At 44.2% G+C, this 19,113-nt stretch overlaps 1 protein-coding gene across 5 annotated transcripts in view; it reads left to right on the top strand.

The window, feature by feature from the left end:
• DENND1B (DENN domain containing 1B) overlaps nt 1-19,113 on the top strand; it is a 185,941-nt gene that overhangs the window by 120,714 nt on the left and 46,114 nt on the right. For all 5 annotated transcript variants that reach the window (XM_075833379.1, XM_075833382.1, XM_075833380.1 and 2 more), the window contains one exon: nt 2,127-2,228. In XM_075833379.1, the coding sequence (XP_075689494.1) occupies nt 2,127-2,228 (102 nt within the window). The remainder of the gene's footprint in view (nt 1-2,126; nt 2,229-19,113) is intronic.

Below are 19,113 nucleotides of genomic sequence, written 5' to 3'. Positions count from 1 at the left end.
CAGTAGAAGAATTTTAAGGAGTAGTGAATTCTGTGATTTTGTTAGAGAGGGGAGTATATATGAAACATGACACACTACGTAAGTTTGAACAACAATGGGGGACAGTGGATCGAAACGGCAGGAATGGCGTTACTCAGAAACAGACTTTCCTTACCTGACAAGTTAAGGAATGGTGTGGCGGGTATGAGGATCAGAGGGATGTAGTACTGATGACTCTGACAAAACAGTATAATTCTGAATTGATGGTACAGATCATTAACGATTAAGTTCTCTTGGATAATGAGGTTGTAATAATCTTACTCTCCTTTAATGTGTATGACTAAAGTCTATGGAGGGATGCGTGAAGTGAAAAAAATAGGACATGTCCTATTTTTTCACAGACCCTTAACACACTTCGTTAAAACAACGGTCGTGTGAATGGCCCCATTGAAGTACATAAATCTGTGTGACGGTCGTTGTTTTAACGCCTGTCACACGGACTACATATACGCTCATCTGAATGAGCCCTTAAGACCTATCTTTACGGTTGTTTGCAATCTATAATTTCTTATATTATAATAGAATCTCCATAGACAAATTGGAGACCTCTTCTAGATAAACGTTAGTTACTCTTTAGCTATTTTAACATCTACCTGATTAGCATTTGCTATTACTTAGCAACTATTGTGACCGTTAAATGTACCGATGTTTCATACATGGCGTTAGAATCTTTGTAGACTTTGTGCCCTCCCCAACTATACGCTTTATATTATCCTCTATTGTATTAGTGCATTTGTTTTATTTTCTGAATGTTCACTTGTTATTTATGCGGTCTTTCATGATTTTATGTAAATTAACAACTTTTCAATAAAAAGTTTAAAAAAAATAATATTTAAATGGTTGACTGCATAATTATTGTAAATGCAAGAGCATTACAACCAAACCGTAATAAAATTATTTTCCTACAAAACCATGTTTGATTTTGGTTCTTTTGCACTATACTTAATCCATATTTAATTTATTAAACATAAGCCACCTTAATATTATTTATATTGCAATTTAATAATAATCTTTATTTATTTAGTGACAACATATCTTGCAGTGCATAAAGGCTACGGACACCTTTGGACCACTTATTTTTTTAATATTGAACTACATGTATTATGGGTTAAAAAAGCATTTTTGTAATTGGTCTTTATTATTTTTTTTTAACCATTTTACTTCTTCAGCTTGCATGTATACCAGTAGATAGCAAGCTGCAGAACACCATTCAGAGCTTATTCCGATAGACCGCCATCAGCGCTCCTGTCTTCAAGCCGTCAGAGAGCCCATCTGTTGCAAATACATAAAATAAAACACAGCACAATTTTAACGCTCAGACAGCACTGGTTAAACAGTCCAACTTACAATCGGTATGGACACTCTCTCCCAGAAAAATGCAGTAGACAGTCCGCGATCCAGTGAGGGTATAGATGGTTATTTTTATCCTTGTAGTTCCATAGAGCTCCGTACAATCTCTCCATGTTCAAAACTCCTGGTATGAGAAGATCCTATATCTCAAGCGTTGAGGTTCAGTTCAAATGTACTCTCTCTTTGCACCCTGATGAGTACAGGCTACGCACTACCAATCTGTCTTTTTTTCTTTAAAAAATTAAAAACATCTATACCCTGGATCGCGGACTGTCTACTTAATTTTTCTGGGAGACGGTGTCTATACCGATTACAAGTTGGACTGTTTAACCAGTGCCACCTGAGTGGTAAAATTGTGTTGTGTTTTATTTTATGTTATCTAGGGTGTATTGGATTCCACCCGATTTACTTTACCTGCTTCGGCCCGAGTTTACACATTGTTGACAGAGCCAGGAGAAACAATTATATTTGTTGCAAATACAAAAATGCTTTGGGGGCCCATAATACGAACATGCAGTTCAATAAAAAAAAAAAAAAAATTGGTCTAAAGGTGTCCATAGCCTTTACATTTGTGCCTGTAGAAATACGCTTCTACATTGTGCTTCAAAAATAACAGACATGGAACGATATACCAAGGGCATGGTTGTTATTTCTTCATAGTAAACCATCTAATTAAAAATATCAATGTATCCAAATCTTAGTTAAAAAGTACTCTGATAGTTAAATGTTTTTTTCAGAGGGTGAGAAGTAGATCTCTGGATGATGTGGTATTATTGAACGTGGACACAAACTCATTAGAAACTCCCTTCAATGACCTCTCAGCTCTACCTAGTGATGTGGTGAGTGTTTCTCTACTTTCTTGATTCCGCAGCACTCCGTGTTTCAAGGGTGCGTGAGTAGGCTTCCACGCCAACGTATAAAAAATGGGAACTCAGCACTCCAAGGTATTCTGCAATAAGTGATATTTTATTTCACATATAGCGAAAAATAGTAATCCAAAAATAGGTTTAGCATTTCGGTCCATACATTCGACATTCTTCAGACACGGATTCCGTCCGTGGATATGGATATGCGGCGCTTGCGACCTCAGTCGCTGTTAGGTAATGGCGCTCATTGTGTTTCTCTAACCAATATCTAGTTAAAGGAATAGGTAGGCTGTCATGAAGCTTTTGTATGTGGTCTCTAACTGTACAATGTGAAAGCCTTTTGCTCCCTGTATTTGCTGCTACAGTATTGTTTCTGTATTGCAGCAACTAGTGGCTGTTATTTTCATGACATCAGGAAATGTGTCCGCCTTAGGCTTTATTCAGATATAACTCCGTAATAGGGTGTCCGATGGAGCACAGTGACTGGTGTCAGATTCCGTATGAAATCGCTGGTACAGTATGGGCCGGGAGTCTTCTACAGTTGTTATATTACGGCTGTGTTCCACTCGGATGTTGCACGGAGCCGTAACACAGCCATTTTTATGAGCCATTTTTTAATTTACCCTCATGACCGTCAGGTGGTAGGTTTGTGATTAAGAATCATGTGACCTAACTGATAAGAATAAGGTTTTCACATTTATAGTATTGCCTGACCATCACTGGTACCCTATAGAGGTTTCATCAGTGTAGAGTTATGTTTTTTTTTTCCACTGCCGTATCATGTTGCTGGCTAACCTAACTAGTTTAGGAGGTTAAAATGTGTACCTCAGGCTTAGGAGTGCCGGGGCTCAGTTAAAATCTGCATTTCACTAATAAACAGACAATATTATGATCGATCTGAAAGTAGACCAAGGAAGTCAAAGGTAAATCGAATACCCTCCAGCTTCCCTGGGTTTCATAGGTAGAGCCCAGGCTGATATTATTAGCGTTTTTTAGTTTGCTAACATCTTTAATAGCAACCAAAAATTTATTTGGAGCTGGGCGTTGGTAGCTACAAATCGCTCTGGCATACTTCTGGAGCATTTGTACTATGTAGGCTAAAGCAGAGGCGTAGCTAGGTTCTCCAGCACCCGGGGGAAAGATTCAGTTTGGCGCCCCCCCCCCCAACCTCTTTCCCGACATCTCCTTCCCCCTCGCCGTGTTTGTTTTCTCTACCAATCAACGTGTCATTTCTTTTCCACATTTCTTTTTATGTAACGTGAGCATAAAAACATTTGTACATTTTACAAGCAATATGGTTCTATACACAACACCAGAACCAAGCTCAGTACATATATACAGCCCCAGAACCAAGCTCAGTACATAAATACAGCACCAGCACAAATACAGCTCAATTTAGTGCAACCCCTGCTGTACAGGTTTGTACGGTGTAAAACTACAGCTCCCAGCATGGCCCGAACAATGGTAAGGATATGCTGGGAGATGCTGTTTCACAAAAAATAAATCATATCATAATCATACCACCCATCATCTCACTGCAGATCACACAGTGACTACAGTGCTGATTATAGAGGCAGAATAAACATTTACATGAAGTGACTCACCGGTGACGTCTCAGATTCTAGTTATTTTTCTCCATTCGGTCCAGACCTCTATGATGAATTCTCCCGGTCACAGCCCATTTCTGCAGTTTGCCGCTCAGATGTCCTCAGCTTCTCACTTTTCCAACATTTCTGCAGTTTGCCGCTCACATGTCTTCAGCTTCTCACTTTTCCAACATTTCTGCACCTATAAATAAATATAAAGTTATCATTATACCACACACTACGCCCCTAAATATAATAGCGCCATACACTGCACCTTTAATTATAATAGCACCATACACCGTGTCCCACACACACACTGTGCCCCCTGTAGATAGTGCCTGCCATAGAGCCCCCTGTATATAGTGCCCCCATATAGCCCACCCCTGTATATAGTGTCCCACAAATAACTCCCCCTATAGTGCTCTACAGATAGCCCACCCCTGTATATAGCCCCCTGTAGATATAGCCCAGCCCTGTATATAGTGCTCCACATATAGCCCAACCCTGTATATAGCCCCCTGTAGATATAGCCCAACCCTGTATATAGTGCTCTACAGGTAGCCCACCCCTGTATATAGCCCCCCTGTAGATATAGCCCACCCCTGTATATAGCCCCCTGTAGATATAGCCTACCCCTGTATATAGTGCTCCACAGATAGCCCAACCCTGTATGTAGCCCCCTGTAGATATAGCCCACCCCTGTATATAGTGCTCCACATATAGTCCACCCCTGTATATAGTGCTCTACATATAGTCCACCCTGCATATAGTGTTTCACAGATAGCCCACCCCTGTATATAGCCCCCCTGTACATATAGTCCCCCTGTACATATAGTCCACCTGTAATGTAGGGGGTAGGGAAACAGACAAGTGAGCCCTAATCTACCCGCCACTCAGTCCCTGCCTACTTGCAACGACCCGCCCTAGGCGACGGGGTACAACTGGGCGACGGTCCCTACGCTCAGTAAGTGCACGACAGACAAACAGACGGTACACAGAAGCTAAGGGAAATGGGGCAGTTGCCCACGGCAACACCGTGAGCAACAAGAGTGGTGAACGAGCCGAGTCAAACCAGGAGTGTAGGGGGTACCAAACGCAGAGCAGGAGAGTAGTGAACAAGCCGAGTCAAACCAGGAGTGTACGAGGTACCAAACGCAGAGCAGGAGAGTAGTCAGTAAGCCAGGGTCAATATGAAGCAGGGTCAAATAGTTCAGAAGCTGCAGCAGGGCCAGGAAACCAAACGGGAAGAGTCACAAGCAAGGAGGAACAGGAAAGGCAGGTATAAATAGACAGAGGGCGGGAGCTAGCTCCGTCTGGCCAGGCTGTGATAGGCTCTCCCACTCCTAAGCCTGCCATGCTGAGTGGTGGAAGATGGAGTCAGTCTCACAGACATAGAAGCAGGTGCAGACTGATTACCTATGGGCGTTGACACAGAAGCTGTGCCTGGCAGATCCTTTACACCACCCCTGTATATAGTGCTCCACTAGATAGTCCACCCCTGTATATAGTGCTCCACAGATAGCCCACCCCTGTATATACTATATACAGGGGTGGGCTATCTGTGGAGCACTATATATAGGGGTGGACTATATGTACTGGGGGGCTATATACAGGGGTGGGCTTTCTAAGGAGCACTATAGGGGGAGCTATTTGTGGGATACTATATAAAGGGGTGGGCTATATCTACAGGGGGACTATATACAGGGGTGGGTTATATCTACAGGGGGACTATATCTACAGGGGGACTATATCTACAGTGGGGCTATATCTACATGGGGGCTATATCTACGAGGGTGGGCTATATCTACAGGTGGGCTATATACAGGGGTGGGCTATATCTACAGGGGTGGGCTATATACAGGGGTGGGCTATATCTACAGGGGGCTATATACTATATAGCCCCCCCTGTATATGGTGCTCCATAGATAGCCCACCCCAGTATATAGCCCCCCCGTAGATAAAGCCCCCCGTGTAGACAAAGTCCCCCCCCCGTGTAGACAAAGTCCCCCCCCGTAGATGAAGCCCCCCCGCGTAGATAAAGGCCCCCCCGTAGATAAAGTCTCCCCCCGCAGATAAAGCCCCCCGCAGATAAAGCCCCCCATAGATAAAGTCCCCCTTGTAGATAAAGTCTCCCCTCCGTAGATAAAGTCCCCCCGTAGATAAAGTCCCCCTTATAGATACAGCCACACACTTTTATTACAATTTAAAAAAAATAAAAAATTTAAACTCACCTTAATCCCGCTCCCACGCCGTCCGACAGCCATGGAGACCTGCTCTCTTCTGCACAGGTCTCCTGGGGGTTGAACGCAGCGTCTATGAAAGGCTCTGATTGGCTGGGCAGGATGACTTTCCCTGTCACTCAGCGCCTTTCATCGACGGAAGTTTCACTGGTACAAAAGGTACCAGTTGCTTCACTCGTGGAAAGGCGCTGAATGGCCGGGCACGGAACGTGCCTGGTCATTCATTGCTTCTAATTGTACCTGTGTCCTATAGACACAGGTACAATTATAGTGCAGGCGGAGGTGGCGCTGGCGCCCCCTCTAAGCTGCGCCCGGGCACATGCCCCGCCTGCCCCCTCCCCCCTAGCTACGCCCCTGGGCTAAAGTATATTAGGGAATTTCCAAAAGATGTGTAACTTAGGGGGTTTAGTGGTTGCAGTCGCACATGGACACCAGGGCCTGAGTACCTCATAGGAGAATACAAGTGTTTACTATCCCTGTACTGTGACATCACTGTGTGCATAATCCTTGTATTATGATGCTGAGTTTATTACCTCTGTACTGTAACATCATTTTGGTCTTCAGTCGTGACATCACCCCTTTCTTACAATTTCAGTGTTTATTCATGTACTGTGACATTACTGGTTGGTGCCATCTTCTTTGCTATTGGGTGGCAAGTCATTTTTCATGACTTTACAGAAGGACTTTATGGTTACCAAGATAAGAGGGTGGGAAATGGTACTAGGATCAGATAGAGAGTGTAGAGGGGAAAATAAACACCAGGAATTTTTAGACCCGGGTGACAAGTCAACACCAAAATGCAGGGCCCAATTTCATCTATTATCTATATGTACACAATTGTTGTATTGTGATGTAGGGTGTGACTATGTTCACATTGTGCAATAACCCTTTCTATGAGCTAAAAATGTTTATTATCCCTGTACTGTAGCTTCAGTGTGAAATAACACTTTGTAGGATCCCACAATGTTTTTTATCCCTGTACTGCAACATCACTTTGACTAATATTCCTGTGCTGCTTTTTCACTTTGGTCATTACCCATGTTCAGTGACATCACTGTGTGCCTTATTCCTATACTGTGACATCACTTTCTTATTTGTTCACAGTGTTTATTATCCCTGTACTGTGATATCACTGTTTTTGTTATTTCTGTTTTGTGCCTTTACTGTGGAATTAATGTGTTTATTATGCCTGTACTGTGACCTTACTGTATTTTTTATCCATGTTCTGTGAAATAGATGTAAGAATTATTCCTGTTCTGTGACATCACTGTGTGGATTTTCAGTGGAGTCAGTAAAATTTTCAGTGAATTAAGTTTATGAGGTGCAGAGTTTGCAGTTGCATCCGGAAACTGATGGTGACCCAGGGGTTCCTCTGCCACAAAAGAGGGTATCATTACTAAAAATGGCATCTGATTTCAATGGGAGGCGGAGACATTTTTTTCCCGCGAGCGGAAAAAACGTCTCGCGGGAAAAAGAAGGGACATGCCCTATCTTCGGGCGTTTCCGCCTCTGACCTCCCATAGACAAGTGGGAGGCAGAGAAAGCGTATTTCGTGGCGTTTTATGCCCGCGGCGCTCAATGGCTGCGTGCGAAAAACGCAGCGTAAATCGGCATGCAGGCAGAGGAAAATCTGCCACAAAATTCCAAACTGAATTTTGAGACAGATTTTCCGCCTGCAAAAAACTCGGTGTGTACCCAGCCTTAAAGAACAGAGGGAGAGATCACTAATTCAGGAGAAAAAAACGTGTCAGTAGGAGGGAAGCTTGACTACATGACTATTTTTGTTGACTATTATGATTTTGCACCTGGGATATTTTTTAAAGGGTTACTAAACTTTCAACAAACTTCTGACATGTCATAGTGACATGTCAGAAGTTTTTATCTGTGGGGGTCCGGGCGTTGAGCCGCTTGGTTTCTGATCGTTTTTTCTCAGAAAGCCGATGTAACGGTGCACGGACTCAATAGAAAGTCTATGGGCCCGTACACCGCTACATCGGCTTTCTGAAAAAGAGGCAATTAGTGGCTCAGCGACGACCTGAGCTCTTCTCTCGCTTCGTATTGGCGATCAAAACTACTGGCATGTCACTATGACATGACAGAAGTTTGTTGAAAGTTTAGTTACATTTTAAATCATGGCTACATTGTGGAGATACTAGTTCCTCTATGATCCAGTAAAAAATCATTAGGATGTAATAGGACAACAGGTACATAAAATCCCCCAATATAATTTAAATCATAATCGCCACCTGAAAACAGATGGAAAATCAGCTCCAAAAACGACATGCTATTTCTTTTTACGAGGCGTTTTTTTAATTCGGCACCGTAAAAATACACCATATGTGAAAAGCACAGTGTATTTCCTCAGGCTTATTTTAAGTATATCTTGGAGCGTAAAACGAGGCTTTTACTTTCCAAAATAAGCTGTGTGAACATACTCTTAGATACAACCCCATGCGAGGAGAAAGGAATGTATTTGTAGCTGATATATATAAATACCTATTGTTAAAAGACTGTAAGATGAAGGGATGCATGCGACATGTCACAGCATATGATCATTAGCTGTATTATAACCATCAGATGTGAAGTTTATCTACAAACAGAACGAGAAGATAATTTGTGTATTTCTGGCCATATACTGTACATTTAAAGGGTAGCTAAACTTTCTAAAAACTTCTGACATGTCCGAGCACTGAGACCCCCACCGATCGCTAAAACAAATCGGGAGAAGTGCTCGGATGAGCCCTGAGCCGCTTAGTTTCTGATCGGCTTTTCTCGGAAAACCGAGCAAGTGGTATACGGACTCATAGACTTTCTATTGAGCCCTTATACCACTTGCTCGGCTTTACGAGAGAAGCCAATCAGTAATAAAGGGGCTCCATCGATCGATTCTGCCGCTTCGTTTTATCGATCGGCTGGGGTCTCGGGGGGGGGGGGGTCTTGGACCCCACAGATTAAAACTTCTGATATATCCCTATGACATGTCAGAAGTTTTTTGAAAGTTTAGTTACCTTTTAAAGCAAAGTGCACTAGTAGCCACCCTCTTAAGTAATTTTTATGTTTATTAAAATGGGTTCTATGTGATTAATGAACTGTTGGCCAAGCGTGTATGTGTTTTCAATAGGGAGAAAGCCACTGCCAGATAAGTCTTACCTGCTAATGAACAAAAGAATCAGGCATGTTGAATTTTATTTGCCGTTTGGTGACACCGCCATGAATATTAGATGGTCGGCTGGTTCCGCCGAAATCGGTGGGTTCAGCCGACAAACATTTAAAGTGTATGGCGAGATTTAGGTCCTTGGGTTATGTTCACACAATATTTGGGCCATGCAGTTAGTTTCTGCTTGGGACCTAGGTGAAAGTGTCTGTCTAGGGGCTCATTCAGACGAGCGTATATGTAGTCCGTGTGACGACCGTTAAAACAACTGCCATCACACAGACTCGTACTTCAATGGGGCCGTTCACACGTCCGTTGTTTCAATGGAGCGTGTGAAGGGTCTGTGAAAAAATAGGACGTCCTATCTTTTTGCGCTTCACGCATCCCTCCATAGACTCTAGTCTATGGGGGATGCGTGAAAACTCATCCTGCTTAAGTGCACCTCGGACGTGAACAATTGCAGTTTTTCACCTCAGAGGTTGGCTACGTTCGTCTGAATATAGCCTTAGTTAGGTTCCGTTGAAATACTGTAGGGGTTAGAAGCCTTCCATCACTTTGGAAGGGTGCATTCAGCGTTATTCTTGGTGCCAAAATAATGGAAACCTCGACAGATCCCTGTATAAGTCTATGAGGTCAGTCACCATCTGGATCCATCATACGACGGATCTGGCACATGGACATGCCATTCATAAATGACAAACCATAACTACTGGGAAAAAATACAGTGGTGCATCCAAAACTGATCAATCCATTTGAACTCTTATTTTTTTACGTTCTTCCATTACACTGCCGGATACAGAAGTGTCGTCACTCCACAGAACACGTTTCCTCTGCTCCAGAATCCAGTGGCGGCGTGCTTTACACCACTCCATCTGATACTTGGCATTGTGTTAGGTGTTGTAAGGCTTGCATGCAGCTGTACGGCCATGGAAACCCATGCTGGGAATCTCCAGGGCAGTTTTTGTGCGGATGTTAATGCTAGAGGAGATTTGGAACTCTGCAGTTACTGAGTTAGCAGAGCGTCGGTGACTTTTATGAACTATGCGCCTCATCACTCTGACACTTCGCTCTGTAAGGGTATGTGCACACGGCAGCGCAAAATAAGTCTGAAATTACGGAGCTGTTTTCAGGCGAAAACAGCTCCTGAATTTCAGACATAATTGCTCGTACTCTCGTTTTTCACGGAATCCATTACGGACTTAATTGGAGCTGTTTTTCAATGGAGTCAATGAAAAACGGCTCCAATTACGTCCCAAGAAGTGTCCTGCACTTCTTTTGACGAGCCGTCTTTTTTACGGGCCGTCTTTTGACAGCGACGCGTAAAATGACAGGTCGTCGGCACAGTACATCGTAAGACCCATTGAAAGTAATAGGCAGATGTTTGTCGGCGTAATGGAGCCGTTTTTTCAGACGTAATTCGAGGCATAAAACGCCCGAATTACGTCTGAAACTTGGTCGTGTGAACATACTCTAACTTTACATGGTCTGCCACTTAGTTGCTGAGTTTCTGTGGTTCCTAAACGCTTCCAACTTACAGTAATATCACTCACAGTTGTTCATGGGAGGTGTAGGAGGGAAGAAATTGCATGCACTGACTTGTTACAGCGGTGGTATACTATTACAGTACCACGCTGAAATTCAGTGAGCTCTTTAGAATGACCCATTCTTTCACAAATGTTTGTAAAGACAGACTGCATGGCTAGATGCTGGATTTTATTCATCTTTGGCAATAGAACTGAATGAAATACCTGAATCCAATGATTAAGTGGCGTTTCGCAATACTTTAATCCATATAGTGTAGTATAGCAAACAAAAAAGCAAAACGTACAGTCAGGGAAAAAACATGAAAATCACGAATTTGCACAAAAGCCCCAAAAAATGTATTCATATTTTATATATATATTGTTCCAACAAAAATAATAATAAAAAAGAGGTCCATCAACAATCCTATTTTTTTCCATTCTTCAAATCTATTGACAGCATTTCAAATCTTTTAACAAAACTTTTTTTTTGTTATAAAACATGTATTAAAAAGATCAAGACCAATGGGAATCTTTAAATAGTATTTTAGACACAGATGCCTTTTCATGGCAAATACAGTTTTTTTGTTTTTTTTTGTTTCTATCAGTTTGTTAAAAAAAATAACCCACAGCTTACCCCAGCATCTTGCATGAAGCAGTGTGTCTCTGTGACCTAATCCAGGCACTGCTCTGTAGCTACATGCCAGATCTCAGTCACAGCATTTCTGATGCTTCCCGAGATGCTGGTATGCTGGAGGGAAAACTAAAAGCAGATGACTCTGCCGAAAACGAGCGAGAAAACCAGAGGCGACACCTTCCCCGTTTGTGAGAGGCTGATATATGTATCAACACCTTGTGAAACGTACTGGGACTGTAATGAAGGAAAATATGCTTTGTTTCCAGTCTTTTTAAAAAAAATTCTGTTCAACCATGGCTGACTGTATGGAGCTCTCTGTTTATAAAAATGATATATACAGTAATTGCCTAATGTTTCACAACACAAATCAAGGTTTTTGAGAAGGACTGCTATGTTTTATATGCAAAGTTAAAATCCAGCTGTGCAGTCACTGTTGAAAGGGGTACGAATTATGGTAGCCCTCAGCTGGCAAAATAGGCTTTCATTGCACCTTCATATTGGATCAAGTAATACATCTTGATGTAGATCGTAAACTTCCGTACAAGATGTTATCTCATATTTACATATTAAAATACTCCCGTTCTTGACTAAAATTCCATTAAAGCTCCTCCCACATTCAATGTTGATTTTCTGAAAAATGTCGTCAAGAGGTTACTGGCTGCAAACTGCTTGAGTTTGATCTCATCCACCTGTCTGCTTGCTGTAATACTCATTATACTGATTTAGTCCGCCCACGGAACCATGAGGCAGATTTACTAAGACTGGCGTTTCATATGTGAGTCTTAAATTAAAGAGCTCTGGAGTAAAATGCACCAAATTTATTAAGAGGTGCACACCTCTTAATAAATTTAGCGCATTTTTGGCTGTGCTAAAGACAGAAATAGATTTTCTCTATCATTTGCACCAAATTCTAGCATAAATTATAGTCTATCTGACGGACCAATGGTGGTCTCCGCCCCCTTCCGCCTAATCCCACCTACATTTTTCACCACTTTTAAAAAGTGGCAAGAGGAGTGAAAAGTTAAATGAATAAAAATGTTAAATTAAAAACAAAACGTAAAAAAAGACGACACAAATGCAAATTTTTTACACTAAATATACTTTATTAAATATAAGTCCCAAAACATGAATTAATATACACATATTTGTTATCGTCACAAACGTAATAATCTACACAACAAATTTATAGAATTATTTATGATGATCGGTGCATTCTGTAAAAAAAAAACAGCAGCAATACTTTTCTTCATTTTTGCTAAGAAAAAAAAAGATAAATTAAACTATGTAAATGTACCAAAAAATGGCACTGACATAAAGTATGGCTCGTCTCGCAAAAAAAACAAAGTCTCATACAGCTACATAGAACAAAAAAATAAAAATGTTATAAGCTCAGTATACAAAGAGGAAAAGTAAAACAATAGTTCTGGTCCTCAAGGCCAAAATTGGCCTGGCCCTTGGCCTCATGCCCACTTCAGTTTTTTCCTTCTGGGTGCTTTCTGTTTTTTTCACTGATAGCACCCTGACCCATTAATTTCAATGGGCTCATGCACACTTCCTTTATTTTCACGGGTCCGTTGTTCCGTTCCGTCAAAAGTAGAGCATATCCCATTTTTGTCAGTGATTCCGTGACCGTGGAGCCCATAGAAGACAATGGGTCAGTGAAAAAAACGGACGGCACACGGAACGCTTCCGTGTTCCGTCCGTTTTTGATGGATCCGTTGCCCTAGCAACGGCAGGGTTTGCCAAAGTTCACAGACTACAGTACACATTCATTCCTGAAGATGGATGTTGAGAGACTTATAAGCATGGTTCATGATCACCATGGGTGTTTCCTGGGACATGTGACAAGTTCAGATTAAGTTTAATACCTCCCGTTTTTTTTTAACTGATTTGTGGAAAAACTGAAGCCAAACGGAAGCACATCGTCTGTTTAAAACGGAAACACGGAACGGACACAGAGTACATACGGAAACCACACGGAAACCACACGGATACCATAACAGACACACGGATCCGTGAAAAACGGCCGTGAAAACGGTGATGGAAGTGTGCATGGGGCCTTATGGGGTTAAGGATTGAATTCATGGCTCTCAGCACAGGTAGTGATAAGCAATTCAGTGAAATACCTCCACGATTTTAGATGGATGTGTAAAGATGGGAGTAGTCCTGAAAGGGGAGCTTAACATGGTCAACTTTTTTTCTCTACGTTTTGAAGAAACCAAATGTTGCATGGCTACTACATGTGTTGTGTGGCAACATGGTTGAAATCGTTTCCAAGAATCAACAGACTCACTAATGGAAACTGCCAGATCTACATAGTCTCATCAGGTCTGGACCACACAGGGCCGCCATCAGGGGGGTATTACTGGTACTCCCGTCAGGGGCCCGGCCACATGGATGAAGTAAAAGGGGCCCGCCGGGCTGCCGTCGCCCACCCCCCCCCCCTCGGACTGTTGCCCCCCCCTCGCAACGCTCACGGGCCCCACTCGCAACGCTCACGGGCCCCCCTCGCAACGCCCGCGGCACCCCCCTAGCGACACCCCCCTAGCGACACTCCCCTAGCAACACTCGCGGCAGCCCCTGCATACCTGTTGTAGCTTCACTGGAGGGGAAGATGCAGCATGTGCTGAAGCTGCGTGTGGAGATCCCGCCCCCCAGCTCCTCTACACTGCCGACCGGACCTGCAGGCTGGTGAGTATGTTCCCCTATCCATTCTGATTCCCATCCCCCTGACCCCATTTGTAGATTGTATAAATTTGGTTAAAAAGTTTTTTGGTATTTTTTCGTTTTCCTAGCGCTTTTTTGCCGCGATTTTCGTAATCGCGGCAAAAATGGCGCAGTTTTGCCGCGATTATATAAAAATCGCGGCAAAACCGCGTGATTTGTGCCGCAATTACGAAAATTGCATAAAAAAAAGATACAAAACATGAAAAGTGCTGTTAGGCTATGTTCTCACAGTGCGGTCAAGTCACGTTTTTTTGCAAAAATTGTGGCAAAAAAATGGGATTTCACCGCACTGTGTAACTAGACTAAGGCCTTATTCAGACGGCCGCATTCGGTCCGTGACATACGGAGCGTGTATCGGCTGTATCTCACAGGCCGACCACAATTCATGGAGCCGGACTCCTTACATCATAGTTATCAGTGTTGCTGGGAGTCCCTGCCTCTCTGCGGGAATACTGTCCCATATTGTAATGATGCTTTCAGTATGGGACCGGGGACAGTATTCCCACGGGAAGGGAGGGACTATGATCATAGATGACTGTGATGCTAGAAACCCGGCTCCCTGAACTGTGGTCGGTCCGGGAAATATGGCCGATACACGCTCCGTATATCACAGACCGAACATGGACATCTGAATAAGCCACTTACTTGCCTCCTATTTTTGGTGCGGATTGTGCACTGAAAATTCACTACAAATGACAATATAAGGCCTTATTCACACGAACGTGTTATACGTCCGTGATACTTATTACGTCGCACGGACTTATGTTAGTGAATGGGGCCGTTCAGACTGTCAGTGAATTTCACGCAGCGTGTGTGCGCTGTGTAAAACTCACGACATGTCCTATACTTGCCCGTGTTTTGCGCAGCACACACCCATTGAAGTCATTGGGTGCGTGCAAATCGTGCACGGCACACGGAAGCACTTCCGGGTGACGCACGTGATTCGCGCTACACAGGGCCGGTATTAGGGGTACTAATGTAGGGGGCACGGCCAAACTTAATTGAAACACCGCCGTGAGCTGCGGGCCCCCCTCTCATCACCGCCGCGAAACACCGCTTGCGCGCGCGAACGACCGCAAGCTCGCACCCGCGCGCGCATGACCGCAAGCGCGCGCCAACGACCAGGCGCGCCGCCGAGAGGGAGGCGGTGCGCCCGCAACACAAGTCCGATCTACGGGGAAGGACAGCCACACAGGGACAGCGGCGCAAAGTTTACTTACCTGCTGGCCCGCCTCCAACTCCGCCTCCTCGTCCTCTGCCTCCTCCTCGTCCGACTCCTCCTCGTCCGACTCCTCCTCGTCCGACTCCTCCTCGTCCGACTCCGCCTCGTCCTCCTCGTCCGACTCCGCCTCGTCCTCCTCGTCCGACTCCGCCTCGTCCTCCTCGTCCGACTCCGCCTCGTCCTCCTTCTCCAGAGCGTAGCTGCGTAAGGAAAGGGGGAGGAGTCTAGTTGTTGCGCGGCGGCAGGAGTTCTACGATCCCCGCCATTTTCTGGAGGTCGAGGACGACATCTGGACCGAAGACATCGCCTGAAGAGGACTGGAGTGGGAGCAGCAGCTCTTCTGACACGGTGAGTAAAGTGTCTCAAAGTGCTGTTTAAGTATGGCCCTGTTCACACAGAGTATTTTGCAGGCAGAAAAAAATCTGACCTGCCCACACTATCTTGCCGCGTTTTTTGCTGCGTTTTTTGCCCGCGGCGATTGAGGACAGCAGACAAAAAACGCAGCGAAAAATGCATTTTCTGCCTCCCATTGATTTCGATGGGAGGTCAGAGGCGGAACCGCTGCAGGAAAGGACGTGCTGCTTTTTCTTTTTTCCGCGACTGGCTCCCATTGATTTCAGATTAAAATAATGGGAGGCGGTTTTGGAAGTTGTTTGGTGCTGATTCTGACGCAGTTGTCCGAGTCAATATCAAGGCCCAAAAACTCTGTGAACTGGGCCTTATTGTTAGGGCTTATTCAGACGAGTGTGTAATACATCCGTGCAACGCGCGTGATTTTCACGTGCCTCGCATGGACCTATGTTACTCTACGGGGCCGTGCAGACTGTCAGTGATTTTCACTCTGCTGCGACTGTAATACGCTGCGGATTTTCCACAATAAAATGTGTTGCATAAAATCCGCAGCGTTCATGCCTAGTGTGTTCCTACCCTAAGGCCGGATTTACACGAGCGTGTGCTTTTTGCGTGCGCAAAAACGTGGCGTTTTGCGCATGCAAAAGGTCCATAACAGCTCCGTGTGTCAGCAGCGTATGATGCGTGGCTGCGTGATTTTCGCGCAGCCGCCATCATTATGACACTCTGTTTGTAGCACGTGGAGCTTTTCTGTTTTCATTCATAGTTTATACTGCTGGGAAGTGCTGGGCGGGATTTTCACGCACCCATTGACTTCAATGGGTACGTGATGCGCGAACAATGCACAAATATAGGACATGTCGTGAGTTTTACACAGCGGACACACGGACACACGCTACGTGAAAATCACTGACAGTCCGCACGGCCCCATAGAGTAACATAGATCCGTGCGAGGCGCGTGAAAATCACGCGCGTTGCACGGACGTATTATACATTCGTCTGAATAAGCCCTAACAATAAGGCCCAGTTCACAGAGTTTTTGGGCCTTGATATTGACTCGGACACTGCGTCAGAATCAGCACCAAACAACTTCCAAAACCGCCTCCCATTGATTTAATCTGAAATCCACCGGAGCCAGTCGCGGAAAAAAGAAAAATCAGCACGTCCTTTCTTGTCGCGGTTCCGCCTCTGACCTCCCATCGAAATCAATGGGAGGCAGAAAATGCATTTTTCCCTGCGTTTTTTGTCTGCTGTCCTCAATCGCCGCGGGCAAAAAACGCGGCAAGATAGTTTGGGCAGGTCAAAATCTGCCTCAAAATTCGGTGCGCAGTTCGCGGGTGCGCATGCACGGGAGTTTGCGGGTGCGCGCGATCGGTCGCACGGGCGGCAGTGTTTGACGGCCCCCATGACGACCCCCATGCTACCCAGGGCCGCCATCAGGGGGCGGGTATTATGGGTACTGATGTGAGAGGCCCGGCCAAACCTAATTGAAAGGCGGGCCCGCAGCTCACGACATTCTTTTGGTGAAAAAAACAAGCCCCATTGCAGGGGTTTTTTTTTTTTTTTTCTACCAAAGGCAAGTCGCGGCAGTTGCCGGGCCCCCCTTTCAATTAGGTTTGGCCGGGCCTCTCACATCAGTACCCATAATACCCCTCCTGATGGCAGCCCTGGGTACCATGATATGGTGCTGGACGGAGTACCGTTAACAGGCGGTGCCACGGTAGGGGGGCCCAGAAAATTTAGCTGTAGGGGGCCCTGAAATTCCTGATGGCGGCCCTGGGACCACACATCTAACTATCATGTATAACAGAGATAAACCTTCATGCTACGCTTCTTTCGTAACTGCCATTCACTACTTTGGGAGTTACAAAAACAGCGTAGTCCAGCGAGCTACGCGGTTTCCTTTTTCATGGTCAGAATTCACTTGCTTCAGCGCAGAATGGGGTTTAGGGGGCCCTGTTCTAGAGATAGCTGCGTGTCCCAGAGGTGGGACCCGCATCTATCTGACATTTGTGACCTATCCTGTGGATAGGTCATAAATGTCTCTGATGGGAAAACCTCTTTAAAAGACACATCATTTTTGATATCACATTTGTCATTTCTACTTTGCTCCACAATTCAGGCTAGTTTGTCACATTGTTAACGGCAGTATCTTCTTCGAGCAGCCTTCATTAGTCACTTTCTCTGCCTCTGCAGTCCATCCTAATAAACACTGCTCAAGCTCGGATTTTCCCCTCTCATAATTAGAACCTAGCTCCTTGCAGGTAAGACGCTAATTATCCAACCGGTCGCCTCTCCACCTGTGAACTCATCTTGTTCAATTACAAATATGCAGCTCTGGACATTTTAATTAGAAACTGGAGGCGGTCAGAGATAGAAGTGTCGCTGAGTATTTCAGAACCTTCACAAGATTTATCCCTGTCCTATATCAATTGACATTCTTCTACTAAGCATAACTGTTATCATTTTGTTGTTAAAGTCTATTGCCACATCGATTGGTCGAAAACCCGCCCTTACCTTGGGTGTGCACTATATTATTATATTATCCATTTTTTACTAGTCTTTTTGATTGTAGTTCGATGAAAAAAACATGACCGATCCTATTGACATGGCATTCTCATGCCAAAATAATTTCCTGGCCAATGAGGATTTAGGTTTTGTTCGCATAATGCTAGACCCTCTCAATAAATTAGAATATCATCAAAAAGTTAATTTATTTCAATAAATCAATTAAAAAAGTGAAACTCACATATTATATTGATTCATTACACACAGAGTGATCTATTTTCAGCATTTTTTCTTTTAATGTTGATGATTATGGATAACAGTTAATGAAAACCCCAAATTTAGTCTCAGAAAATTAGAATATTGGGTAAAAGTTGAAGATTGTAGACTCATGGTATCACGCGCTAATCAACACAAAACACCTGCAAAGGTTTCCTAAGCCTTTCAAAGGTCCAACAGTCTGGTACAGTAGGCTACACAATCATGGGGAAGACTGCTGACTTGATAGTTGTCAAGAAGACAGTCATTGACACCCTTCACAAGGAGGGTAGGCCAAAAAAGGACATTGCTAAAAAAAAAAGCTGGCTGTTCACAGAGTGCTGTATCCAAGCATATTAATGGAAAGTTGATAGGAAGGAAAAAGTGTGGTAGGAAAAGGTGCACAAGCAACAGGGATAACTCCAGCATTGAAAGGATTGTCAAGAAAAGGCCATTTAAGAATCTGCGGGAAATTTTACAAGGAGTGGACTGCTGCTGGAGTCAGTGCTTCAAGAGCCACCACACACAGATGTATCCAGGGCATGGGCTACAACTGTCGCATTCCTTGTGTCAAGCCACTCATGACCCAGAGACATCATCAGAAGCGACTTACCTGGGCTAAGGAGAAAAAGGACTGGTCTGTTGCTGAAGTTTCCAC

This window comes from Rhinoderma darwinii, chromosome 7 (genome assembly GCF_050947455.1).
Source record: "Rhinoderma darwinii isolate aRhiDar2 chromosome 7, aRhiDar2.hap1, whole genome shotgun sequence".
In the NCBI taxonomy this organism is placed as follows: domain Eukaryota; kingdom Metazoa; phylum Chordata; class Amphibia; order Anura; family Rhinodermatidae; genus Rhinoderma; species Rhinoderma darwinii.
The sequence above is the reverse complement of the archived record's forward strand: the minus strand, read 5'-3'. Positions and strand labels throughout refer to the sequence as shown.